We start from the raw sequence: 24,934 nt of genomic DNA, 5'->3' as shown, positions 1-24,934 counted from the left end.
TATGGATATTGACGCCCTTGCACTAGGGACGACCAGGCCACGGCACATGTGACTTAGTAGCCGCGATACCGGTACGTTAAGGAATTCCCTACCATTTTCAGGCAAGCGTAAATGGCAGGCCGAGCACATACCATGAGAATGATTGACGTTTGCATGAATGTCTTTTGAGAACTACAATCAATGTGCAAACTGCAGACACGCTTCGCGATACGGCGTCGTGGGACTTTGGAATGGAATGGTCTGCGACCGAAAAGGGCTGCCGAAGCTTTGTGACGACCAATCAATTCGCGCGTAGAGCTTGTATCATCTTGCGTAGTTTGAGGTACTAACCACATCCGCTTACTAGCACAACCTTTGCCGATCTGCATTCCTGTAGCAAGTTTTCGTGTGCCTTGCTGATTGCATCATTGTCGTTTTCCTGCAGTAATAGCTATACATCGATCAAGTCTGCAGATGCTTGGTTAAAGTGCAAGGGTCCGTTCAAGGTGTGCCGATGAAAATCCAACGACTCCACAGCTCTTGCACGTGATATGCCTTTTGTGCTGTAGTTCAAGACAATTCTTTTGTGGAGCGTGGAGCGAAAACGGAAGTTGAATGACGAATTCTGTTTCGTATTGAGGCTTTGCTTTTGAAGAAGGAGTTCTGTAGATAATTCCAGCTGACTCACGCACGATTGAACACTTCACACCACACCCACACTTCATAGGGCCGTAATCGCGCATACAGACCTTGGTCCTTGTTACGACAGAGATAATGGCAGAAACAAAATCCGTCCTCGTATTTGGTGCCACGGGCACAATCGGCACGTACATATTCGATGCTATTCTCGCAGCAAGTCCTCCTTTTGAGCGAGTCGGTATCTTCACCTCGGCAGCGACTGCGGAGTCGAAAAAGCAGCTCGTCGAGGAACTCAAAGCAAAAGGCGTCCACGTCCATATAGGTGACATCAAGAACAAGGACGACATATCCAAAGCCTATTCAAACGGGTATGACACTGTCGTTTCTGCGATCGGACGAGCTGCAATTGCCGACCAAATCTTGCCGCTTGAAATTGCCGAGCAGACCGAGAGCGTCAAGAAGTTCTTTCCCAGCGAGTATGGCACAGACATAGAGTATGGTCCAAAGAGCAAGGACGAGCCGCCGCATCAGCAGAAGCTGAAAGTGAGAAAGTACATACGGGAGAACATCAAACGGCTGGAGTACACCTTCCTTGTTACGGGGCCGTTTGCCGAATTTTACATCGGGAAGCCATTCGGCGCCGGTGGCTACGATGTTAAAGCAAAAAAAGCCATATTGCTGGGGACGGGAAAAGAGAGAGTCAGCCTGACAACCATGCCAGAGTACGTAGCGCGACACTTTCCTTTAGCATTCGTGCTGATCATCACTCCAGCGTTGGCAAGCTCTTGGTGGCCGCTTTGAGGCATCCTGAAGCATCAAAGAACAAGGCTCTGATCGTGAACTCGTTCACCACAACTCCCGAGGAGATCTTGGCCGAGTATGAGAGGCAGCTCGACACTAAGTTTGAGGTTCAGATCATTTCGCTGGAGGAGCTCAGGAAAATGGAAAAGGAAGCGTGGGAAAAGGTCGGTCTGGGTGCCACTGGCCTCATCCTCAAACGAATTTGGACAGAGGGAGGCACCCTTTACGACCATCGTGACAATGAGAAGATTGGATTCACGAGTCCAGATACGTTGGAAGTCGCAGTCTCCAGAGCCATCAAGGCACAGACTGAATGAAGTACGATATGATTTCAACACGCCATACATGGCAAAACTGTATGTTTTGAATTACACTTAATGAAACGTCCGAGCGCGGCTTGGTTGCCATTTACAAAACATCCTTTTTCAGATATTTATTGGGTAAAAGCTTCACTTTCGTTGGGAAGGCATGAGGTATCAGGATCGCCTCCTCTGTATGCATCTCCGAAGAAATTCATGATGCCCAATTTTATATGCAAGCTCAACTGAGATTTGGACCCGCGCACCATCGTGCTAACGGCAAGAGGCAGGCAGGTAATTTATAGGGTAGCGGAATGGTGGCTTCTGCGGCACGTGGCGACATCGGACGACTTTTTCTGAATTAGGTCTATCCAGAAAACCGTCAGTCAATCCTTTGACCAGACCACGACGACTTGCATCTCGCACCCAATCATGCATTCTGGTCGATGATGCGGTTATATCAGACGCATTCCCGGGCCCCCAACAAAAATCGTTGAAAAACAAACAAAAACTAAAGGATTTTCCCCTGATCAACCAAAATAATGACGTCCACCGAGCCCAAGTCGCCGGAGCAGCCTCTGTCGCCCATGCAACAAGCCGCCGACTTCGACACCATCCGGCGCAATCTCGCCATCGCGGGCGTCATAATCTGCCCTATACTCATCGCGCTACCGCCCCGCAAGCTGGATATATACACCTTCGCGCTGGGTGGGTCGACGCTGATCTCGCTCAACTACCTCCGGAAGCACGCAACGGGGCGCAGCTTCCTCGAGAGCGCAGGCGTCACCGGGCCGGGCAATTCCGTTGCGGCAGCGGGCGACAGCTACACGGGTTTGATGCCGACGGAGAGGGCAAGGCTGTACCAGCAGCTGTTGAAGGAGAGGAAGGAAGCCGAGGCAGCGGGGAAAACTTGGGTTCCGCGGACGATAGAGGAGCAGAAGAGCGTGCTGGAGAGCGTGCGCGAGGCGAAGGTGGAGGAAGATTGGAGAGCTATAAGGAACAGGAAAGAACGGGAGGCGTTTGAAAGAGGCGACGGCGTTGGCACGCTGATAAAGGACTACTTCGCGGAAGCTCTGGGCTTCAAGGAAGAAGACGAATCTTCAGACGGAGCGAACGGAAAAAGGTGACCAAGGCAGCCTTTGCGCATTTCCGATCATTCCCTCGGAGGACGAAATCACATACATGTCGTATGTGTAAATAAAACACGCAAAGACGGCACGAACAAAAACTCAGCGTGGACGTTGCGTGGAAGCCAAAGGATGAAAACGAACACCTCAGAAAGATCAAGTCATTCATATACATTGTATCAAATACACGCTCTCCAGAAAAGAACATACTGTACGATTAGTTATTATTCCCCTCTTATCTTGCTATGACGGACAGATATACGTCGGAAAAAATAGGTTGTCAAAGACTCCAATTTCTCGTGAAAAGTGCGACAGCTCGCCGGCCGTAGATTGGTAACCATCAATGCGCCATTCCCAATGAATACTTTTCAAACCATCTTTGTCTAGTTCAACAATTGGTAATTGTGGTCTAGCCTGGTCTTGGAGAAGCGTGTAAGAAAGCAGGCAATGTTCATAGAGCGCAAACACCAGCGACGATGGCGACAATGCCCGCGAGCGACGCAGCAGGAGCGATCAAAACCTCAGCACCGCTCTTGCTTATGCTTGTGGCTGAAGCGGAGCTGAAAGAGCCTAGAGAAAAATAAAAAAAAGAACCGTCAGCATCTGGGCAAGAAAAGACTCTGAAGCGATATGGAGATTACTGCAACTTACTCAATGGACCAGTTGGCGCTTTCGATACGACGCTGATGTTGCCATTGAGTTTCTCTGCACCTTTTGTGATGACGAGAGGATTGTAATGGATCTGACCGCTGGCAAAGCTAAAGGAGTGACCAGTGACGGTGCTGTTACCGGAATATCGCGGTAGGCCTCCTGAAGCCGTAACGGTCGGAGAGGGAATCTGGAAGCTCTCCGTACAGCTGGCGGTCAAAGGCTTAGTATCTATGTTGCAGCTTACAGTCGTGGGAATAGGCCCCGAGTTGTCAATGCGGCCGAACATCCTGGGGCCCTGGGTCACAGTCATAGGTGAGGAAAAGCAATCCTTGGTGCCGTTATTGCCCTGCTGGGAGCAATCGAGCGCATAGATTGTTTTGGTGTTGTCAGCAGACACGACGGCGCCGTAGTATGTCAGGCCGCTGAGTGCGGAGCAAGTTAGATTTATGCCGGAGCAGGCGTTGAACAATGAGACCGTGGTTTGCGCTTTGGATGTGATTGTGGTATTCATGCTTATGGTAGAGACGCCGGCCAAAGGAGCTGATGTGATGACACTCTCTGAGAAAATTTTGTTCGAGGCATTTGCAGCTGTCGTGACTGCCTTCGTCGCTGGTGCTATGGCATCCGATATCGTGCTCTCAACGGTGGAGATATCGGAGTGAGTGCTTGAAACTCCAACAGAGCTGGCCGAATCCAAGCCATTGCTAACTGTGCTTAGATCCGTGTACTGAGAGAGCACAGGATAATTGTACGAAACTGCTCGAACGACCGCAGAGCCCAAGACGAGCGCTGCAACGACAGCTTTTTGAACAACCATTCTGGTTATGGCTTCGAGCGGTATTACTTGATAAAAGAAGAAGAAGAAGAAGAAGAAGAAGAAGAAGAAGAAGCTTCAAACTGATGACTTACGAAGGCAAGAAAATAAGGTAGAAATGCAAACTAAAACAAGATAAAAGAAACACGAGCGCGGTCGATGATCGTACCCGCTCCCAAAAGATGGAAACTTGGACTTTTACTGCCCCAGCTATTTAGACGCAATGAATGGCGACGGAGATCTTGAGATTGTACATTGAACGTAGAGTTTCTGGCCGCCTGCCGTAGAGCAACCCAAAGGACTTATAACCCCCCGGCGCGACACCACTGCACAAGCTCCCTCGCATCGTGCCGTCGGGCGGTACCGGATCGACGTCTGAACGGCTGTCGCATTCAGATAGGCCGGACAATAAGCAAACGCAGGCAAACGCAAGGCACAGCCGCGTGTGTCCAGGTTAGGTTACGTTTGCGGGATGAGGCTCAAGTAGAGGAGGGGCCATGTTGCTAACTTTGGACAGCTGATGACGGGGGAGGGAGTGTGCAAGGCTCAGCGCTATGTAAGACGGCGTCTCGAAAGCGGCGCCGGCGAGAGCGGAGAGGCCACCAGCGACTGCTGCACAGATGACCGCCGGTCAGACGGCATTCGGCATTTCGCCCCTCCCCCGCCCCGGACGCGCGTTTCCTTGACGCGTCTCGGTTGTCGGCAGGCTGGTGAGAAGGCAATGCGGTGCAGTCGGATGGATTCACAAGTAGATCACAGAAGAATGGAGGGGAAGGGGGGGGGGGGGGGGGGGGGAGGGAACCGGAAACACGTCTGCTCCCATCATCCTTTGCTTCGTCGGACTAGCATTCATTAGCGTGATCTGTGAAAGTCTAGATGTCTTTGCCGTTGCCGAGTGATGGTTCGAGAAGGGATGAGGTAAGGAGGTTTATGACTGCTTGTTGGAGGCGGCCAAACACGGACAAGCGCCCGTTGCTCAAGAAGTCCAAGAATCAGCATCCGCTTTCATCTGGCGATCGCGCTCACATCGCACGTGGAGGCCAGCCAAAGGCCGTCAGATGGAATCAACGATTCAAAGGCTTGTCGTCTTCGCCAAAAGCTTGTCGTCCTCGAATCTCTTTTACCGGCATAGCACTCATCTCTCTTCAACTCTCACCAAGATCTCGGCAACGGCAACGATGAAAACTTGCCTTTCATTCATTTACGTATCTCGCTTTGATTTTCGTCGCAGAGCCATTTAGTATACATAACTTTGTTGATGGGTGAAGGTCACAACCTCACAGACCTGACATTTTTGACGCGTTTACGCACTTTCAGCCGAAGACTGTCATCGACAGGTGAATAAGGGGCCCGCGAAGCGCAAAATGTCGTTCGTTGTCTTCCCTCCCTTCAGAATACAAATACATCAAGCCATCTGTTCGGACGAAATACATTGTCATGTGGGAAGCTGTCGCAGGCGCCAAACTTTCCAAGTCCGCAGCAAGCTGCAGCGTGGTCATACGGTACAGCGCCGCCCTTCCACCTACGCATATTCTTCGTCTCTACAAATCTCCCTTGTTTCAAGATAAAGATGCCCTCTCGCTGGAGCACAATGTGAAAAAAGCCAAATATTAAAAGCATGGATATCTATGCCGCCATGAAGAAAAGAATGCCGTTGAACTTTCTGCAGATTATCAATCGACGTAAATGACGCAGCAATGAAGTCTCACGAAGAGGGAGAAAATTTTTGCTGCCGACACAGGGTGCAAGTCAAGAGAGGACGTATGTCACCTCGCCGCCAGTCGCAGAGACGGTACAGCCCTCAGTGGAGCATTGGCTGTAGTTATCACCGCCACAGTACTGGCCGTTCTGATACCTGCATTTGGTGTTGCCTCCGATAATCTCGATAGTGTATGGCAACGTAACCTGCATCTGAGTTGGGTGGTTCGCCTGGATCGACAGCCAAGCAAGGCCATTAGACCACCCAACACCGAGGTTTCCCGGAGCCCAGTTGCCGAAATCATCGCCGTAGTCTCCCCAGACGCATGCCTTCTCGACAGAGTATCCTGGCATGTTAATGTAGTACTGAGCAGAGGTACCTTTGTTCTCCCACTTGTAGTACGTGGAGCTGTCGGGACAGGCAAGCTCTTGCGTCTCCCCTGGATTGACATTGACCGGGATCGACATCTTCTCGTCGCCTTCGCACAGCACTTTTAGCCTTGTACGAACAAGAAAGAGACGCTAATTGACTCACCTGGATAATTCGTGCGGCATATGGCTACATTTTGCGAGAGCATGTTCTTGACGGTGACCTTGATATTCTGGCTACCTTTGGCGCAGAGTGTCTTGTAGGCGGGGTTGGTGAGGTGAAGCTTGCCATTCTGGCACAGGAGACCGCCGATAGACTGGCCAGTTGCACCCTGCTTTGACGGCCACTGATACTTCAAGTAGCCATCTGGGCAAGCATAGGAGCAGAAGGACCCTTCGACGCAGCAGTTACCATTCGGGCATTCGTTGCTAGTCATGCTCAAGATGTCGTTGTAGCCGTTGGCCAGATCCTGTTCCGGCTTCTGGACACTGGCCCAGCCACCTATGTTGAGCCAGTCCAGAGGCATGGCTCCATAGTCGCTTGGAAAGTGACTACAGTCGATCTGCCCATCGGGGAATTCCTTGTCGACATTGGCGAGAAGGCCGTTGGAGTTCCAATTGCCGTGGCCGTAACCTGCGTCGGAAGCTTGTATGGTTGGTGTTGCAGACGTGGAACTTGGTGCTGGGGCCGACCACTGGACACTGGTAGATTGCAGGCTTTCAGTGGACTGGGAAGCAACCTCTGACGTGGAACTAACATAGTACGTGGTGAAGGTGCTTGGGAGTGGCAGAATCTTGTTACCGTCGACGAACTCCAAGGAACCGTTGCGAACACCGGCGGCGCACTCATCTTGTTGGATAACATGGCCATCCAACCAGCATTCGACGAGATTCACATGCACCATTTCCACAACGACGTCCTTTTCGACAAGATGCGATGAGGGTGCACGGCGGACGTGGTGGCGCGCGTGGTTGTGAGCGGTAGCGCACCACGCGCCACTGACAGCCACCATTGTAGTAGTAAAGAGTCTCATGTTGGATTGCCTTTGACGATTGTCGCTCAATGTAGCTGCTCTGCTCTATCTCGCTCGGGTCCTGGGTCCTGGATCCGGGATGCTTGGGAACTTTTCGCGCGGATATCACTTACCAAAGTCCTAGAGACTTCCAAAGGCTGGGGTCAGCCCTTTGATGAAAACGCAGACGCCGCAGCAGCTGGCAAGCGTGGAACGCGAAAGGTACAGACAGCCGATGCACGACGAGCACGGGAATTTGGAGAGCTTTGAAGGGTAGAAGGTAATGGTGTCGGTCTAGCAATGCTTTGGACGGGCCTGAAAAGCAGTCGGAGACGTCAGGACTCACTAGCGTGGGTCACGAGCGTGTCCGAGACGCGAGCAGTGTTTGTTGCGACGGTAGTGAGCGAAGTTGGCCTCACTTTTAGGCTGTGCTGGCGCAGAACAAGTGAAGCAGTACCGGCTCAGTTCGGCGTGACTTGTGTTTGACTTTGACCGCGTGGCGTACACAACTGTAGCAGACTCGGGAAAGGATACAAAAGAGTGGACGGAAGCGTGATACTTCCTGGAGTCGAAGCGAGGGGAACTGCTAAGTCAAAAGAATGGCCGGCGTGTACCTGGAATCAGGAACGCAGTGTTACATGGAACGAAGGGAGGATAGGAACGAAGAAGACGGAGAAGCCGAAGACAAAGACGAGAATGAGAACGAGAGAGAGTGGGCGAGGGGAAGAGAGAGAGTGTGTGTGTCGAGACGGCGAAGGGAGGGTGAAGATGTCGTCGGCAAGACGCTCGACGACGGCAGCTGCGCCTTCTTTGCGTCGCTGCCGAAGCCCTCCGCCAAGGTCTGGCGGTGATCTACGACGTGCCCATCGCCTGCGCTAGCTGCACCACCGACGACTTGGTATTGCGCCACGCGCTGGTGCCCGTCAACGTGCCCTGCACGGCGCCGAGACGCATGCTGTGCACGACCACAGAACGCCTGCGCGCGCCCCAGAAGCCCGGCGATCGCATGCCCGTCCGTCCCGAGCTCCTCGTCGGCGTCAATTGCAGATCGCACTGCCTTGTCGTGCTGGCTGCCCCCGTCGCCTCGCGCCGTCGCCGGCCGCTGCCCAGCATCACCAGATTTCCCCCTTGAGGCACCGGCCAGCGGCATTGGCATTGGCAAAGTCATGGCATGGAGCAGTCAAGCCCCCGAAGCGGATGCCTCGTTAATTGCATTCCAACCCCCCCCGCCGTCGCGTCGCTCAGTCGTGCCCATCCATGGCAATCTCATGCGCTTGGCCCAGACGCGATCCAATATTCGCCGCTGGATGCCCCCTTGCTCCCAAGAAAACCGAGCTCTGCTCGTCGGTCCGTCGCTGTCGCCTGCTGGGCGCGTCGGCGCTTCACCGACGGAGCCTCCTCCTGGATCATCGAGAAGGATGCGTTCGGGTCGCACAAGGGAAGAGTCGAAGAAGAAGCCAGGAGCCCGTTTCGTACACAGGCTTGCGGAGCCCAAACCAGACGTCGACAAAAAGCGGCGTCGAGCTATTTTGTACCTGCGCTAGTCTCGACTTGGCACCGGCGTTGCATCCGTTTCCTCTCAAGCACAGCGTGAGTGAACTCTACAAAAGCGTCGCCGCGCTCCTTGAGCGTGCCCTGTTCAAGATCGGCAGCCCTCTCTGTCAAGAGCATGCAGCTTCCACTCAACGCCCGCTGGGCCATGTCCAAAGCAAAGTTCGCCTCCTGGCACAACATCGACATGGTTGCCGCGGTGTCTAAGGTTTGAAGTCCCCTTTACTCCGGCCCGGCTAGCCAACGTACAACCGAAGGCAGACAGTGACAAGTTCCGGAGCCTTCGTGGCTCTTGAATGAAGAATGACGATCCGCTCAGACGGAGCCTAAAGAATCTCATTTCCCTCTGGCTCACAACAGCTCCCTACGGAGGACGTTCTGTGTCACGCTGTCAGCGTGGACGACAGGGATTTCTTCCCACCACGACGACTCCTGCCACATACCGCGTCGTACACGAACGACCATATGTCGTACCTATGGATCTTGACTCGCTCGAAGTGATATGTAGCGTACATTCTGCCGCGCCCCACCCGGGCGAACGCGATCTCGTGACCGATTTCGTATTCACCTCCGCCGCCTATATCTCGTGAGCTACATGAGGTCGCGTTGCGGACTCTGCTCTTTCAGAGGATGTACTACACTATGCTTGCCGCTTTGTATACTATTACTTAAACGTGCGAGTTTTCAGAGTACCATGCAAGAATGTGAAACAATTTATGGAAAGTACCAATAAAAAGGCCGACCAAGCGCCTACGTTGTATCCCTATCCCTATCTCCAAATGGATCATGAAGTCGAAAGTGCCAAGCTTGGTTTGGAATATCCACCGGAAACCCCCGATCACACTTGTCTCCGTTCCAACAAACTCTTGAATACTTGCCACATTCGCGACGGGAGATTACTGCTGCAAAAGATTGGACCTTGTCGGCTGCTGAACGAGCCCTATCCGTCAGCAAAGTCCCTATTCTTTAGATCTGTTCCGCCTTGTGACACGTCCGAACTCTGTCCCGCCTCTGTCCAGAATCATTTCCAGCTCAAATAGCCAGTGAGAGATGAATATTCAAGAACGCGAAGACCCTGCGGTTTCGCCGACTTGGAGCACGAGGAGTCGAACAAGACGACCAAGATAAGCGGAGACAACTTGTCATGAAGGAGGTCCCTAGAACTGAGATCACACGCACCCATCTTGCGACGTTCGTCAGTTCCGGCTAGGCCGATCAAAATCGCTGCTCAGGCGAAGTTGAACCTCAATGGATAGCATCTTGGTGCGAATGCACGTTGCCTGTTCTCTCGTCAATGTCGCTGGATGCGGCTTCTGCACCACGCTTCTGGGGCCACCAAATTGCGCTTTCTCCTGGCGCGGCACCCGGTTAGGTGCGTTTCGGTCAAACGCAACGAGGCGGTCAAGTCGCCATAGTGAGAGCAAGTTAGAGCCGACGTAAACACAACGGCGTGATCAGTTTCGCGAACGACCGTATAGATAGTCTGTGTGAGAAATGCCTCCAACTGTGCTCTGGTTATGCAGCTGAACACGACGAAAGATCGTGCTCTGATGGAGCACAGACTCACGCGAGCCGATGGGCAGTGGTGTAAAGCCATTTTTCCTCACTGGGGACTCAGAGATACTAGGACACGACAACGAACGGCGTGATTCAACTCGATGGCAACTTTCAGAGGGGCGCTGGCATACTCGTTGCGCCGCTTCTCGGCGTAGAATGAGTTTTGGGTTGATGGACATACAAACGCAGGGCCTTGCAGGTAGTTGGACATTCTTCACGACGCGCTCTCCTGAACCATACCGGTCGAACAGTCTGATGCGCAGACCGAATTCGAGAAGCTGTTGGATATTCTTCTTTCGCGACGCGTTCACGCACTGCACGTGTCTGAGCGGTTGGAAATCGATCAGAAACATTAGTTAAAATACATAGCGCCTATCAACTAAGCGATTTGCTACCCAAGCTCTAAATTCTGAGCTCATTCGATACAGAACCATCGAGAGTCTGAAAATTAAACCTGCGGTCATGTTTTTCTCGTCAGCTTGACGACCATATCGCCTGCTTGCAACACGATACCGCTGCCGCCGAAACCGTCCCTTAAGTGAGGAAGTTTCTCTGTCTGATTGCCGTGTTCGTCTATACAGCGCTTCACCTCGAAGTCGAAGTTCAGAAGCATGAGAGCGGTAGCTGCAAAGATTTCTTGCTTTGCAAATACCCTGCCTGGACATATGCTCTTGCCACCCCCGAATGGGAAGAACCGGCCCGCAGTGCCCGAGGTAGTGAACACATCCTTTCCTGTTTCTGGGTCGGTAGTGAGAAAGCGCTCATGATAGAATTCAGTAGATGGTTTTTCACCATCCCAGATAGCAGGATCCCGCTGGCCGGGCCAAGATGGTGCCATTGCCAGCGTTCCCTTGGGCAAAAAGACTTTGCGATCGCCCTCGCCGGACAGCGGCAAGACGTGGTCTTTCTCCAGCACGCGGGAGACCAAGACATCTGTGTAAAGACGCAAGACTTCGTGAAAGATGCTTTGCAGAAGCGGAAGGGCGAACAGTACGGGCAGGTTCAAGCTTCCGTCGGGATGTTGCGCAGCCTTGAGCTCCGCCATGACTCGCGGCTTTAGGGATCTGTCCGCGTTAGGGTCGAGAATGTGGAGCAGCATCCAGCCGGTGGCCGGAATCGCGTTGCTGGCCAGGCCAAACGTGAATCCGAGATCAAAGCCAGACTTCGCCTTCGTGCTTAGCCCGAACTTGTTGTACATCTCTTGTCGAGCTCTGTTCGCTCGACTGCCGTGATTCGGCTCCCAGGGTATGTTGCTGTTGCTAGAGTCCACAATCGTATCAATCGAGTCTCGCGCAAGCCCTTCATGCCACTTTTCAATGCCCTTGATGCTCGTATCTCGCGCTCGAACGGCCTCGGGAACCATAAACTCCGGCAGGCCAAAGAACAACGACAGCATATTGCGCTCGAATTCCCAAAAGTCTTTGCCAAAGTCCGGATAGTACTCAAAGATTTTCTCGCCCATAAGAGCTCGGCCAGAGGCTTCAAACATGTAATCGCGTAGCCATTTGACCAGACCAAACTCTTGAGAAACGTCTAATCCATCCAGCTGCTTCGTGAACTGCTTGATGAACTCACTCGTTAGCTCAGTGACCGCATCTGTCTTCAGCAGAGTGTCCAGGTTGATCTTCTCAGCTACATGGATCGGATCCACCTCCTCGCTTTCAAACTTTAGTCTTCTGTCCTTGGCGTCGGTTCCATGATACTTCTGAATATCTGCTTGCGGCACCCCCAAACTTGTGCGGGCGATCTGGATGTTGAATTCTAGCCTGTTCGCGTCTCTGCTTTTAAAGAGCGCCTGAACCGTCGCCGGACTGTGCAAGATATGAGCGCTACGGGGGCCAAGTCGCAAGGTGCAGGCTCCCGCCGCTCGCGGATGAAAGCTGAAGAGCCAGTTCCAGAACAAACCGGGCCTGGGAGCAAGAAACGACCGCGCATTACCAAGAAAGGGAATCGTGTAGGGGATCTGCGGAGGAAGCGATGGAGGTGCAGGTTTCGAAGACGGAGAACCGGGCGCGGTGAAGCGTGCCACAGCTCTGCGGTAGCGAATCGCAGTGTACGCCCGCGTACATGCTAAGACCAAGACACAGGATGCAACGAGTGCGAGTACGATTCGAATGGAAAGAGGTAAGGAGCTTGCAAGGCCAGTACAGATGCTGTATAGCCGAGAATGTTCGTCGAGCTTAACCTCGCGCAAAGGAGATCTTGTAGTCGAATACGTCGCATAGACTACACGCAAACGAGAGAGGAAAAGCAACTCCCTCATAATTGCGTGCATGCTCTAAAATCCTTTTGACTTCTCTTTCATTGTAAAGTGCTGAGCGTTCAGCTTTTATCGAATTGGGACTTGCTTATGGTGGAGACGCATCAGCCAAACGCCGTATGTCGTGTCTAAGATTAACCATTCCTCTTTGAGACCAGTGCTTATTGCTTAGATTACACTTTGAGATGTTTGGCAGGACACTCTGTGGTCTACTCGAACTCAATCGAAGTGAAAGTCATGAAGGCTAAGTTGAGCACGTGAAGCAGATTTATAACTTTCTTATGATGATAGTCTTGGTACATGAGTGCCATTGAATGTTCAACTCTGGAGTTGGCATAGACCCGCCGAGATAACTCACAATCCCCGACAAGAATCATCTTATCTCTTGGCAGTCTTCGCCTATAAATAGTAGTCGACGCGAGATGAAAGTCGACTCGAGGAAAACATAATTCTGCATTATACATGTTGTGACATTTCAGCCCTTAGTATTCGTAGGTCAGGCATCCTCTGTACTGTAATTGTATTCGTAACCTCCTTTCTCCTGCTCTTGCGAGTTGTTAGAAAAGTGTGTTGTTTCCGGGATCTCGATGTCTTGCATTTGTCGTGCATCAACTTCTAAAGCACTATGGAGATCGTGCTGAAAACCGATGGTGCCTCCAGCAGCGTCCGAGGCAACAAACAAAGCAGGATCAATATTGGCTCCATCTTCCACCTTCATCTTCTCTGGATGTCCATCGTATGGAAGCTCCTCCTTTTCCTCCTGAACTAGTGAAGATAAACTAGAAGGTGGAGATGACAACCCTGAGGTGTCTGAAGCTCTCAGGCTTTGTGCAACACCTGCACGTTCCATGGCCCGCTTAGCGAGATCTGAAAATGAAACAGCGTGTTTTGACGCGCTTGCCTCGAGGCTTGGATCGAGCATGGCGATGTGTTCGCTGTCTAGACTCGATAAAGGTGACGAGGCCTCTGATGTAATCTTTATGGAAGAGACCGGAGAACTCTGTCGACGCTGCGGATCAATGTCGGTGCCGTCGAAATCCTCAGCTTGGCTATTCTTTCTCTCGACTTGGCCTGTATACGATATTTCCTCTACCAAAATGATTCGTTGGTGTGTGACAGTGTGGTTCCGCTCACTCAGATCGTTTGAAGTCTCTTCAGTGCCACCTCTTTCGGTATCGTCTCCATCCTCATCATTGGTCTCTGGTTCTGTAGGTTCTTCCCCTTCGCTTGCCGCGACTATTGCTTGAGCACGTATGATAGCGTTTAATGATGAATGTACCCGTTGTTGCTCTTCGAGACCTTTCACTTCAGAACGATGTTCTTCCACAACCTCTACATCATCACTTTCTGTCTCTGACTGCTCATCTGACTCTCTTTCGGTGACTTCGGCATCGTCCTCGTCGACCGTGCTCTCCAGGTCCTCATCATTACCTTCATAAATCTCTTCATACTTCTCATCATTTTCTTCTGTGCTCTCGTCATCATCCTGAATACCCTCTTTTTCGTCTTTATGTTCATCACTTCCATCTTCATCCTCACTATCCTCATCATCATCATCTACTCTTTCTGCTTCTCCTTCTCCTTCTCCTTCTCCTTCTTCTAAAATTTCTTCCTCTTCCTCCTCTTCTTCCGCTTCTGCTTCCGCTTCCTGTTCTGCTTCCTCTTCTTCCTCAATAGAGTAGTCTTCAACAGCGGACAACTGAGATTCATCTTCCTCAACTTCATTTGTCTCGTCGAAAGAGGACTTTCGAGGTTGGATTGCGTGAGAGCCTATGAATTCAATTTCGCTAGATGATTCTCTGGCCTGAGAAGCTTCGCTGACTCCTGATGAGGCCTGACGCTGCTGCTCTATGACGACAGAAGCCTCGCTATTGTCCGCGTCGTCAAGGTCATTCTCGCTTTCCCCATCATCAGATTTATCATCCCGTAGATCTGATGGTAAATGGCGTCCAAGTTCCTCTTCATCACTAGAATCTTCACTTGTTGCAGAGTGCTGCGTGCTTATCGACATAGGCGTGTGCCCGTTGAGTAAATCTTTGCTTCCCGAAGCCATCTTGTTTAGTCTGAACCAGCCCCAATCCACAGGTCCACTCGGATCCCAGCCCTCCCAATGTATAGCTGGCTCCCCGTTCTTCACCCTAGGTGAGCTTTCTAGGCCAAATACTCTGCTAAATTGAACGTCAAGATCGTAGCCATCCAATCGCATTTCTTCAACAAGCTGCTCTTTTATAAAAGGCGCAAGTGGTATGTCGAAGGCATGTTTCCAACTTCTTGGATCCATTGTATCTTTTGTATGACCCTGACTCGCTCTGCGTTCGATAAGGAATTCTAGATCCAGAATTCGTTTCCAATCCTTGTCACCTGATACTTTGAACTTAAGCTCGTGAAGCATGGCCTTGCCCTTCTCTATTAGATCGAAACGTGAATAGACATGATCCATGATCCGACATCGGTCAAGAAGTGCGGCTACTCGCTGTATAAGCGGCACATCTTCATTTAAGATGAAATCTTCGAGTTCTTTCTTCATGTAAACCTTCGTCTTCCGCTGTGGATCATACTTTGGAACAGGGAATTCTCGCTCATGCTGAGCAAGGGTATCAGGTGGCCAGAGTTCAAGACCAGACAAGCCGTGATCAATGATGTGCCTGATCTCGTAGTCGGTTCTTGCATCCTCGATTCGAAGCTGCTCTCTAATCAACTCAAGATGCCTTGTAGTCCCTGGCCGCATCTGAGTGTGTGGAAATGGAGCAGTCGACGTCCACGGCACCGGCTCTGTGGGAGTTGGCCTTACTAAACACGATTTGTTAGCCTCCGCCGCGATTTCACTGGACAAGTCGATTGTTTCATGTGTGTGGACGTCGTTAGTTTAACCTCGACGAACAACATTTATTCTTGAATTCGATCATATGGGTTGGTTCTTTCCTTCAGCTGAAGGTTTTCTCTTGCTCCATCTCAATAGCCCAAGTGCAATTTCACGCCGTGCTTCTAACTTGTTTACAATTCTCGACGGCGCCATCAGATGCCAAAGAAATAGCAATCTGCGGAATTTGGTTTTTTGTTGATACCATTAGGGCTTAGTCTATGCATTGTAATTCTGTCGTGTGCAGTAGCTCACGAAGTCGCAGGTTCGAATGTCGCCGAGTTATGGTTGCCAGCAAGCAACATAGAGCAAATTATGACTCTCATGTATCAAACACTCACCAGGCACATAATGATCCAGAATTACCGTCGTTTCTGGATGCTGCATGTCTGACGCTGCTGAACAATTCATCTTCGCTTAGTGATCTTTACTTCAGTCAGGTCGCAAACAGACTGATAAAATTGCTATGATTGTGCTCCGGTTGAGTTTTCGCATCACGTATTGATCAAAGAATCAGCCGTGAAGCCGAAGAGATGGCGGAAGAGAAGTTACGCAGTTATCAATGATCTAGATGTCGCGCAAACAACATGCGACGCGTGACAGCGTTCATGAAGTCTGCGACCTCACAGATCTGGGCACGGCCCGACGCTATGTGGCTTAGCCTTTGCGCCACACTTCTTCTTCCTCGTCTCCCTGTTGATTAATGCCTCTAATGGCCACAACTGAAGCATGGTGTGCACTTTGAAAGCAATCCGATTGTCTTTGATGAGATGGAAATTGCACTGCAACGTTAACAATCGTTCATGCGGCCCTCGAACTACAGTGTCCACCACATTCTTCGAACACATATATCTTAACGGTTATTGGACATCAAATTTCCGTCTTATTCCCTACGCTGCCCGGAACAGCCGGGACGACGACCGTCTTCCCCCAATACGCATCTTGCATGCGGAGTTCGTGTGAAGATTGCACGAAATTACCGCGTCAAAGCACCCAAGCAAGGCACGTCAAGTGCGTTCTTACTAAACTTGCCGCTGATCTCTGATTTGAATTATCCTCGTACAGAGCTAGGCTCATACACCATCCGGAGCACCACCACCCGGCGCCAGGTCTCTGTTCTATCTGTTGCCCTCTAGCTTGGAGAAGTTGTTCGTTTACTTTTAATCGTTCCTCCTTAGATCCGTATTCTGTATCAACTGGATCAATCATTTCTAGCGTTTGGAACACACGACTCCATTCCCTGCCACAATTCGTCCGTCCAAATCTAGCACGTATCTCCACACAACAGCATCGGTGCTTAGCACTTTGACGAACACCACTATGGCTGTAATTCGACCGCGAAGTTCAAGTTTGCTTGAAAAGATGAATATACCACCGTATTTAACAAAAATAAAGATGGTGGACCTCGCTGAGTTCACAGAACTTGAGCAGGGCCATTTCCCTAGACGTTCGTAAGGGTCTTCCGCAGAAGTACGGGCGCAGTGCTTAATATATTATTAGCTAAATTTGCAAACGCACGGTTGCTCGCAAATGGCGTACAGTTACCGCAAAGTATAGCGCACAGAGGGTACAAAGCTGCGTATCCTGAGAACACCATGGTGAGCTTCGTAGGAGCTGTTGAGGCGGGAGCACACGCGTTGGAGACCGATATCCACCTTACCAGAGACGATGTGGTAGTTCTTTCGCACGTAGGTATCACCAAATTTCACGGGGAGCTACACGCTAACGAATTCAGGATCCAACCCTTAAACGATGCTTCGGTCGACCAGAGAAAATAATCGACTGTGATTGGAACTTCATTTCAAAGCTGAGGACTACGGCCGAGCCACCGTCCCCCATGCCTCGCTTGAAAGACCTTCTTGAATACTTAGCATCCCCTGGCCTCGAGAACATCTGGGTCCTCCTGGACATCAAGCTTGACTGTGATCCAACAGATGTGATGCGCTTGATTGCTGCCACAATCGCTTCCGTACCTCCCTCACCCAAGCGTCCTTGGAAAGATCGAATTGTTCTGGGAATTTGGGCTACAAAGTACCTCTCGCTATGTGAGGATTATTTGCCGGACTTTCCTGTATGCTTCATTGGCTTTTCGACATCATATGCGCGGCGCTTCTTCTCAGTGCCCAACATCTCATTTAACATGTTACACCAAGTGCTTCACGGGCCGGTGGGTGCGTCATTTATACGCAAAGCTAAGGAGCTGAATCGCGAAATTTTTGCGTGGACGGTCAACGATGAAAATAGAATGAGATGGTGCATTCGCAAGGAGCTTGATGGCGTGGTCACAGACGATCCAAAAAAATTTCTCGAAATTTGCAAAGACTACGAAGAGCTTCCAGTGGAAAAAAGTGTGAAGTCGAAAGAGAAGTATAAAATGGGCGATTGGATGCATATTCTAAAAATACAGGTTTTGGTGACAGTGTTTTTCATGCTGTTTAGATTCAAGTACGGGTGGACCGTAGAGGCGAAGTATAAGCATGTGCCAAAACGGAGGAAAGGAACGGGTTGGCAAGAAAAGACCGTAGAAAGAACTTTGTAGATAAACTTTTCCTTTTCTTGGACCTAGTTGATACTTTTGAAGGCTGAGCGGGATTGAATGAATAGATGCTAAATGAAAGTCTGCGAGAGGCCAGAATGATCCTGAATTCGGACGAAATTCCGCGCTCGAGACGTGATGTCCACATTTGCATCGTGAGTCGCGGCGTGTTCAATCAATCCCACCGCAATCATTCATCGCCATCATGATTCGAGGGTCATTCTGATCAATAATGATGGTGCAGCTAGTATCGTGTCAATTATCTTTCCACGAGCCGCCATGAACACGCTTCTTCGAACTGGCCTGAGAAATGCCATTCCTTGTATACACTCCACTCCAAATATCGCACGATTTCCGAGACCTATCCTGCCATCCTCTCGATGCCTTACCACCAAGCTACGCATGAAGAAGGGCCCAAATGCAAGCCTACGATCGCAAAAGGAGCAGCCTTCGAGTGCAACAAGCCCTTCTCAATCACAAGAAGAAGACCAGTCGCGGCGACACAACAAACATGATCGCGGATCAGAGCCCAAGTATTGGCGCTCATCCTACAAAATTGCCTTCATCTTTGCCATTGAGGTTTTCCTCATAACCCACTTCGTTACTGCCAACTTCTACGCTATAACCTTCCCTTACGGCGCTTCCATGCTGCCCACAATGTACGTCTCCGGCGAGTGTGTTGTCATCTCGAAACATTACGCACTTGGTCGAGACATACGCGTCGGCGACGTAGTGTGTGCTCTCCATCCGATGTTTCCGGACGGAAACGCGGTGATAAAGCGAGTTCTGGGAATGCCCGGGGACATTGTCTGTGACGGGGTGTTTGAGAATGGGGAACCAAGGATGATAAAGGTTCCAAGGGGGCACTGCTGGCTAGCGGGCGACAACGCCGGATTCTCCAGGGACTCTCGAATCTTTGGAGCAGTACCGTTGGGGCTTGTGACAGGAAAGGTAGTTTGGAGACTCTTCCCCTGGGAGAGATTTGGAAGAATTGAGAATACCATCGAGCCAGTCGACGAGTGGGAGGCCGCTCCCGTGTAGAGCTATTTTTTTGCTGTATGTGTAGAATGCATGTATACAAAAACTATCATACAGACAGAATAAGATAACAAGCAATGCATCATTACCAGACCGCCGCGCTGGCTTTGTCTGGCTGCGACAGATGCTCTGCATCGTCTGCTTCGGCCTTGATACCTCCTCTGGGCCCTTCAAAATAAAAAGACATTGTATGTGCCAGTTGACCATCTTGCGACCTATACTCGCGTGCTCCCGGAACAGACTTGACGGCATTTTTAAGTCTATCAACCAGACCCTGAAGTTCATCCATAGTCCTGTCAGGGGCCTGCCGTCTGTACTTCCTCACGATGGTTACGTCCACCTTCCTACCTTCCTCTAGAAACCTAATCATCTGTTTGCATTTCATATCCATATCCGCGGGACCAATGCTCCAAGATAACTCAAGCTCCTTGAACATCTTCTCACCCCTCTGGCGCTGCGCCGCTCTTCCCTTCTCTTTAAGCTCCTTTTCGAGCAACTCAGTGATGCTAAAAATTTTGCAAATTGGCAAAGCTCCTGCGTCTTTCCCATCCGTTGGCTTGATCATGACCAGTTTCTCCTCTGCTCGATTCAAACTCCACAGAACCTCCTTTGTTTGCACTCTTTTCAAAAACCTCCCGTGTCTATCCACCAATGAGATCTCGGGGTATGTGATTTCATCATTTTCGGGAGGTCGCTGCTCTTCTTCTGTCTTCGCAGGACTCGCAATTTTCTTGCTCTTGTTCAGAGAATTCAGGAGTGCCTGCGCCCGGTTGCCCTGACGGGGTGCCTCAGCTTTCTTAGCCGCGCGTTCGGCAGCCTTCTCTTGGGCCTTGCGAATGCGCTCTTGGTCTTCTGGTGTGATGATACCACTTTTCTCGCGTTGTTTGCGGCTCAGCTTCTGCTGCTGATGCGCGGACAGAGCGAAGGTTCGTCTTAAAGGGAGTCGTGGGTCACGACATCGCGGAATCCCAATTGCTGGGAGTATGAAAGCTTCGGTTATGGCATTGCGTGCACAGTACGGGCGGAGATGTGCCATTGCTGAAATAAACAGAAAATGATTGTTGTAGTTCGGAGTATCTAACAAAGTTGACATAGAAGTTTGTGGACCCTTGTCCGTTTTTAAGTTTGATCACGGGTAATGGCGTCACAGGCGTGACTGTCCCCGTCTGTTCTAGGCAGAGCACCGTGTTAAAAGGCAGCCTTCGCGTTCTACTACGGGTTTGTCAAGCAAGGCTCTGATCGGGCAGATCATGCGCGCTTACACTATTGCCTCATCACATTGGTACAAGTATGGCACACGATAGAGTCGTTGCCGATTCCGATGCCGTTGAGGAAGAAGAGATGATGTACGGTCATGGAGCCTTGACTTCAGCAGAATTAGATGAGAAGTACAATCTTAAATCTTCGCTCTGCGATAGCTCGTATGCTGATGGCGCCGAAGATATCCGCATAGACCACACAATGTTCACAAGACATTGCCGTTCCATGAGCTATTCACTACACTCTTTAATCCGCTTAATGAACAACGAAAGAAATCAAACACGTCTTTAGTCTCACGCAAGAAACAGGGTCCTCAAGGTCGAGTACTCATGACACCTCATGAAGCTCGCCGCAATATTATAGAGCGGTTTATATCGCGATGGCGAAAGCAAGTCGGGAACGATATCTACCCAGCTCTTCGGCTCATTGTTCCAGAGAAGGATCGCGATCGCGCCATGTATGGACTCAAGGAAAAAACGATCGGAAAACTGCTGGTTAAGGTCATTGGCATAGACAAGAATTCGGAGGATGCCTATAACCTTACAAACTGGAAGCTACCCGGATTCAAAGCTGCTGCCAGTGCTGGCGACTTTGCAGCCCGTTGCTTTGAGGTACTTCAGAAGCGTCCAATGCTCACAAAACCTGGCGACATGACTATTGCTGAGGTGAACGAGCGACTTGACAGGCTTGCTGCTTCTTCGAAAGAAAGCGAGCAAATACCAATCTTCGAGGAATTCTACAGGCGAATGAATCCGGAGGAACTCATGTGGCTTGTGCGAATGATGCTGCGCCAGATGAAGATCGGAGCTACTGAGAAGACTTTTTTCGATATCTGGCATCCCGACGCAGAAAATCTGTTCAACGTGTCGTCAAGCTTACGGCGAGTCTGTTGGGAGCTTTACGATCCGGAAATACGTCTTGACAGCGATCAATCCTCCGTAACGCTCATGCAATGCTTCCAGCCTCAGCTAGCAAATTTCCAAGCCCGCTCTTTTGAATACATGGTCCGGAGCATGAGACCGACTGAGGATGATGATGAATTTTGGATCGAAGAGAAACTTGACGGAGAGCGGATACAGCTCCACATGATGGAGGACAGCTTGGTGCCTGGCGGAAAGCGCTTCAGTTTTTGGTCCAGAAAAGGGAAGGACTACACATATCTCTATGGCAATGGTTATCAAGATGAGGAGAGCTCCCTCACGCAGCATCTTAAAGGGGCATTTTCTGACAATGTTCGAAATATCATTCTTGATGGCGAGATGATTACGTGGGATATGGAAGAAGACGCAATCGTTCCCTTTGGCACATTGAAGACCGCTGCGTTGTCGGAGGGCCGAAATCCGTACGGAGGCGGAGGGCAACGACCGATGTTCAAAGTTTTCGATTGTCTCTATTTAAACGACACTCCAATCACGCAATACACACTGAGAGATCGCAGAAGGGCACTTGAGTCAGCCGTGAAGTCTGTCCCCCGCCGTATGGAGATTCACGAGTACACGGTTGCGCACAGAGCGGAAGAAATTGAGCCTCTGCTGCGTAAAGTTGTCGCAGACTCTTCAGAAGGTTTGGTGCTAAAAAATCCTCGGTCGTCATACAAGCTCAGTGAACGGAATGACGACTGGTGGAAGGTTAAGCCTGAGTACATGACTGAATTCGGAGAAGCTCTTGATTGTGTCATCATCGGTGGATATTGGGGCTCTGGTCACCGAGGCGGTATGCTCTCAAGCTTTCTATGCGGCCTACGCGTTGATGATGAAACAGTTCGGGGTCAAAACGCTAACCCGCAGAAATGTTGGAGCTTTTTCAAGGTTGGCGGAGGTATGACCGCCACGGATTACAAAGAAATCCGTGAGGCGACGGACGGCAAGTGGAGGAGGTGGGACCCAAAACGGCCACCAACTGAGTACATCGAACTCGGAGGTGGAGACAGACAATATGAGCGACCTGACATGTGGATCAAGCCGGAAGACTCGGTCGTTGTGGAAGTCAAAGCAGCATCGGTACATAATACGGATCAGTTTCGCACGGGCTTCACTTTGCGGTTCCCGAGATTCACGAGACTTCGACGTGATAAAACATGGCGAGAGGCACTCACGCAGACTGAATTCCATACCCTGAAAAACGAAGCTGAACAGCGGCACAAAGAGCGCGAGTTCCAAATTGACGACGAGCGTAAAAGACGGCGGGCTGCTGCTTCGGTGCGCAAACGCAAGAAGCCACTTACTGTGCACGGAGCAGACGAGGTGATCGATACGCCCTATGCAGGACCCAGCACCAAAATATTCGAGGGTCTTTCCTTTTTCATCATCAGCGAATCCCTTAAACCAGTCAAGAAGAGTAAAGCAGAGCTTGAGCAACTTGTGAAAGCTCACGGCGGCAACGTCGTGCAATCACAATCTGCTGCTGAAAAAGTGATATGCATTGCGGACAAGGAGCTTGTCAAGGTACGGTCGATCAAGAACGAAGGGAAGCTGAACATAGTGCGACCGATCTGGTTATTCGACTGCATCGAGCAGAACCAGGCTGATATCGGCCAAGAGCGCTTCTTATTACCTATTGAACCAGTTCATGTGTTTCACACGATTGAGGCCGATCAAGACATGATCTTTCAAAACGTAGATGAATTTGGGGACAGCTACTGTCGTGACGTGAGCGTTGAGGATCTTAGACGCATTCTTGCATCCATGCCCTTAAATTCAAAGATCGCTTTGAGTAAGGATCAATTGCTGGAGCAGTTTATGGACCATGGAGTTGATTTCGGCGAGACAAAAGGCTCGATGTTCCGTAATGTCATCGCGTACATGGGAAGTGCAGAGGATGCGGTCATGGCCAACAGTGATGCCGAGCAGGAGCATGAGGATTTGGATATGTTGTTCATACAGCAGAAACTTGCGTTTGGGGGTGGCCAATGGGTGCATAGTTTAAGTGCTGATGGCGTCACGCATGTCGTCGTCACGAAGGACCTAAATCGCTCAAAGCTCAATGATTTGAGGGAAGCCGTGGCAAGCCAGACCACGCTGCCCAGGATTGTGACCCTAGAGTGGATTCAGGAGAGCTGGAAGGAGGGAACTTTGTTGGATGAGGAGCGATTTAAGCCCTGAATGAAGAAGGGTATGTACATCGTATGTTCAGCGCCTGCAGGTCAGTCCGTGATAATCGTACGATATTACAACGCTCGGAGAATACGGAAGATGAGATCACTTCGACAGCTCCGGCGAAAGGCTAACAAACCAACTCCATCGCTTGGATGCTAGTAAGCACATAGAGTTGTGATAGTGATGAGAACAAGCACCTTGACGACCGAACCTGCTTCCTGTTCCAAAGCATAGAGCAGAGCTTGGGCAAATGTGCAAATGTTAAGCAAAGCTTGTAAAGTGCTGCGAACAAGCACAATCAAACGATCATGGTTGGTTAAACTTTACTGGACTGCGCAATTCGCAGGGCGTGTCCCATGAATGCCGAGCACTACTTTGGCTGCATGAAGATGCTCAGTCCAATAGTAGAGTTCAGAGCATGATTGATCGAGAAAGTCTGCAGATGGAACCAGTGCCAAATAAGGAAGGCGTTTATATCTCAACTGTACGGATTGCAACTCAGCTGTTTATGTACTCCACACCCTTTGGTTTGAAGGATTTTGGACGTTCCCTCGTTCGTCGATGCGATGGGGGAAGTTACAGGTCGTGGAAAGGAAAAAATAATACCTTTGGTGGGCAGAGAGCGGGTATAAGAGATAGGTATGAAATGGAGAAAGGATTGACGCGACTTGGGGGTGAGTGTAGGGAAGCCTTGAGACAATTAATTGCCGGGTGCAGGGGAAGAAACACAGAACCGTAATGTCTGACTAACAAGCCATGACCCGGTCGAGGAACGTAGTTACTGAACAGTAGTGATTGCTTCAGCGACTATACGACGGTCCCCCACTCCATGGTCGCATTTCCAGTTTGTGGTCTGGTGTGCTCTTTCTGCCTTGATGGCCTATCGTGCTCCATGCAGTTGACGTGGGGTCCCGTCTTGCAACGTGCCATTGTGCAGGACGCAGGTTCCAGAAGTGTGAGAAAGGGATTTGAGAGTCTGAGCAGCGACCAGGGATGCTCGCAGGTGGGAAAACGCGCCTGTTTTTGCAGGCCGCGGAAGCTTAGCAGCGGCGAAAAGGCAGAGCGTGTGCCTCAAAGCACGGCAGACAGTTTTGAGTGCTACCTTGCGCCGTGCTCCTCCAGGTGAGATGGAGACAGCCCATGCTAGCGGCGACGTGTGGTCTGCAAAGCGCTGAATCGCCTTCGCTGCAAGGTCTCAAATGACGGAGGTGTCAAAAGATTCTTTGACGGTGGTTGGAGCGGGGGGTATAACACTTGCATGGAGGGTGCAAGACCAGCATGCAGACGATGCCCCTTTCACGCCACACCCATTTTCGCTTCACAGCCGAGCCAACGACGTGAGTTGAAAAGCAATCCGGAGCAATTGTTTACGAGCTGCCGGCCGGGA

The 24,934-nt window shown here is 50.7% G+C and overlaps 10 protein-coding genes across 11 annotated transcripts; 5 read left to right on the top strand and 5 right to left on the bottom strand.

The window, feature by feature from the left end:
- The first annotated feature begins 483 nt into the window (after window positions 1-483).
- On the top strand, window positions 484-1,815 carry PV09_05283 (uncharacterized protein). The gene is made up of 2 exons (XM_016358768.1): window positions 484-1,340; window positions 1,391-1,815. The coding sequence occupies exons 1-2, from the start codon at window positions 754-756 to the stop codon at window positions 1,734-1,736; spliced, it is 933 nt and encodes a 310-aa protein (XP_016213387.1). The 5' UTR covers window positions 484-753; the 3' UTR covers window positions 1,737-1,815.
- A 295-nt stretch (window positions 1,816-2,110) lies between these two features.
- PV09_05282 (uncharacterized protein) lies at window positions 2,111-3,219 on the top strand. The gene has a single exon (XM_016358767.1). The coding sequence runs from the start codon at window positions 2,261-2,263 to the stop codon at window positions 2,843-2,845; it is 585 nt and encodes a 194-aa protein (XP_016213386.1). The 5' UTR covers window positions 2,111-2,260; the 3' UTR covers window positions 2,846-3,219.
- A 77-nt stretch (window positions 3,220-3,296) lies between these two features.
- Window positions 3,297-4,313, bottom strand: PV09_05281 (uncharacterized protein; the record flags this gene model as incomplete). Its single annotated transcript, XM_016358766.1, has 2 exons — window positions 3,297-3,415; window positions 3,497-4,313. The coding sequence occupies 2 exons, from the start codon at window positions 4,311-4,313 to the stop codon at window positions 3,297-3,299; spliced, it is 936 nt and encodes a 311-aa protein (XP_016213385.1).
- A 1,177-nt stretch (window positions 4,314-5,490) lies between these two features.
- On the bottom strand, window positions 5,491-8,328 carry PV09_05280 (uncharacterized protein). The gene is made up of 2 exons (XM_016358765.1): window positions 6,544-8,328; window positions 5,491-6,487 (listed from the first exon to the last, which is right to left on the bottom strand). The coding sequence occupies exons 1-2, from the start codon at window positions 7,409-7,411 to the stop codon at window positions 6,060-6,062; spliced, it is 1,296 nt and encodes a 431-aa protein (XP_016213384.1). The 5' UTR covers window positions 7,412-8,328; the 3' UTR covers window positions 5,491-6,059.
- A 2,457-nt stretch (window positions 8,329-10,785) lies between these two features.
- Window positions 10,786-12,847, bottom strand: PV09_05279 (uncharacterized protein). The gene has a single exon (XM_016358764.1). It carries the CDS (start codon window positions 12,771-12,773, stop codon window positions 10,959-10,961), a length of 1,815 nt encoding a protein of 604 aa, XP_016213383.1. The 5' UTR covers window positions 12,774-12,847; the 3' UTR covers window positions 10,786-10,958.
- A 172-nt stretch (window positions 12,848-13,019) lies between these two features.
- PV09_05278 (uncharacterized protein) lies at window positions 13,020-16,191 on the bottom strand. Its single transcript, XM_016358763.1, has 2 exons — window positions 15,960-16,191; window positions 13,020-15,548 (listed from the first exon to the last, which is right to left on the bottom strand). Exons 1-2 carry the CDS (start codon window positions 16,027-16,029, stop codon window positions 13,255-13,257), a joined length of 2,364 nt encoding a protein of 787 aa, XP_016213382.1. The 5' UTR covers window positions 16,030-16,191; the 3' UTR covers window positions 13,020-13,254.
- A 162-nt stretch (window positions 16,192-16,353) lies between these two features.
- On the top strand, window positions 16,354-18,274 carry PV09_05277. Of its 2 annotated transcripts, XM_016358762.1 has the most exons (4): window positions 16,354-16,620; window positions 16,684-17,065; window positions 17,119-17,306; window positions 17,354-18,274. In XM_016358762.1, exons 2-4 carry the CDS (start codon window positions 16,939-16,941, stop codon window positions 18,155-18,157), a joined length of 1,119 nt encoding a protein of 372 aa, XP_016213381.1. In that variant the 5' UTR covers window positions 16,354-16,620; window positions 16,684-16,938; the 3' UTR covers window positions 18,158-18,274. The 2 variants fall into 2 exon arrangements, with proteins under 2 accessions (XP_016213381.1, XP_016213380.1); XM_016358761.1 differs by having other exon boundaries at window positions 16,354-17,065.
- Window positions 18,275-18,315: 41 nt separating this feature from the next.
- PV09_05276 (uncharacterized protein) lies at window positions 18,316-19,384 on the top strand. The gene has a single exon (XM_016358760.1). The coding sequence runs from the start codon at window positions 18,434-18,436 to the stop codon at window positions 19,193-19,195; it is 762 nt and encodes a 253-aa protein (XP_016213379.1). The 5' UTR covers window positions 18,316-18,433; the 3' UTR covers window positions 19,196-19,384.
- PV09_05275 (uncharacterized protein) lies at window positions 19,164-20,266 on the bottom strand. The gene has a single exon (XM_016358759.1). The coding sequence runs from the start codon at window positions 20,226-20,228 to the stop codon at window positions 19,278-19,280; it is 951 nt and encodes a 316-aa protein (XP_016213378.1). The 5' UTR covers window positions 20,229-20,266; the 3' UTR covers window positions 19,164-19,277.
- Window positions 20,267-20,386: 120 nt separating this feature from the next.
- PV09_05274 (uncharacterized protein) lies at window positions 20,387-24,390 on the top strand. Its single transcript, XM_016358758.1, has 2 exons — window positions 20,387-20,580; window positions 20,634-24,390. Exons 1-2 carry the CDS (start codon window positions 20,483-20,485, stop codon window positions 23,551-23,553), a joined length of 3,018 nt encoding a protein of 1,005 aa, XP_016213377.1. The 5' UTR covers window positions 20,387-20,482; the 3' UTR covers window positions 23,554-24,390.
- Window positions 24,391-24,934: the final 544 nt, after the last annotated feature.

Source organism: Verruconis gallopava (genome assembly GCF_000836295.1).
Source record: "Verruconis gallopava strain CBS 43764 unplaced genomic scaffold supercont1.16, whole genome shotgun sequence".
Lineage (NCBI taxonomy): Eukaryota > Fungi > Ascomycota > Dothideomycetes > Venturiales > Sympoventuriaceae > Verruconis > Verruconis gallopava.
The sequence above is the reverse complement of the archived record's forward strand: the minus strand, read 5'-3'. Positions and strand labels throughout refer to the sequence as shown.

Coding starts and splice junctions, on each gene's coding strand:
- PV09_05278 (XM_016358763.1), bottom strand. CDS start 16,029: ATGAATTGTTCAGCAGCGTCAGACATGCAGCATCCAGAAACGACGGTA. Junction 15,549..15,959: donor TCTGGATCATTATGTGCCTG/GTGAGTGTTTGA, acceptor AATCGTGTTTAG/TAAGGCCAACTCCCACAGAG.
- PV09_05274 (XM_016358758.1), top strand. CDS start 20,483: ATGGCACACGATAGAGTCGTTGCCGATTCCGATGCCGTTGAGGAAGAA. Junction 20,581..20,633: donor TCAGCAGAATTAGATGAGAA/GTACAATCTTAA, acceptor ATGGCGCCGAAG/ATATCCGCATAGACCACACA.
- PV09_05282 (XM_016358767.1), top strand. CDS start 2,261: ATGACGTCCACCGAGCCCAAGTCGCCGGAGCAGCCTCTGTCGCCCATG.
- PV09_05280 (XM_016358765.1), bottom strand. CDS start 7,411: ATGAGACTCTTTACTACTACAATGGTGGCTGTCAGTGGCGCGTGGTGC. Junction 6,488..6,543: donor ATGCCGCACGAATTATCCAG/GTGAGTCAATTA, acceptor TGCTGTGCGAAG/GCGACGAGAAGATGTCGATC.
- PV09_05279 (XM_016358764.1), bottom strand. CDS start 12,773: ATGCACGCAATTATGAGGGAGTTGCTTTTCCTCTCTCGTTTGCGTGTA.
- PV09_05283 (XM_016358768.1), top strand. CDS start 754: ATGGCAGAAACAAAATCCGTCCTCGTATTTGGTGCCACGGGCACAATC. Junction 1,341..1,390: donor AGCCTGACAACCATGCCAGA/GTACGTAGCGCG, acceptor TCATCACTCCAG/CGTTGGCAAGCTCTTGGTGG.
- PV09_05276 (XM_016358760.1), top strand. CDS start 18,434: ATGAACACGCTTCTTCGAACTGGCCTGAGAAATGCCATTCCTTGTATA.
- PV09_05275 (XM_016358759.1), bottom strand. CDS start 20,228: ATGGCACATCTCCGCCCGTACTGTGCACGCAATGCCATAACCGAAGCT.
- PV09_05277 (XM_016358762.1), top strand. CDS start 16,939: ATGGCTGTAATTCGACCGCGAAGTTCAAGTTTGCTTGAAAAGATGAAT. Junction 17,066..17,118: donor GCAGGGCCATTTCCCTAGAC/GTTCGTAAGGGT, acceptor ATATATTATTAG/CTAAATTTGCAAACGCACGG. Junction 17,307..17,353: donor ATGTGGTAGTTCTTTCGCAC/GTAGGTATCACC, acceptor TAACGAATTCAG/GATCCAACCCTTAAACGATG.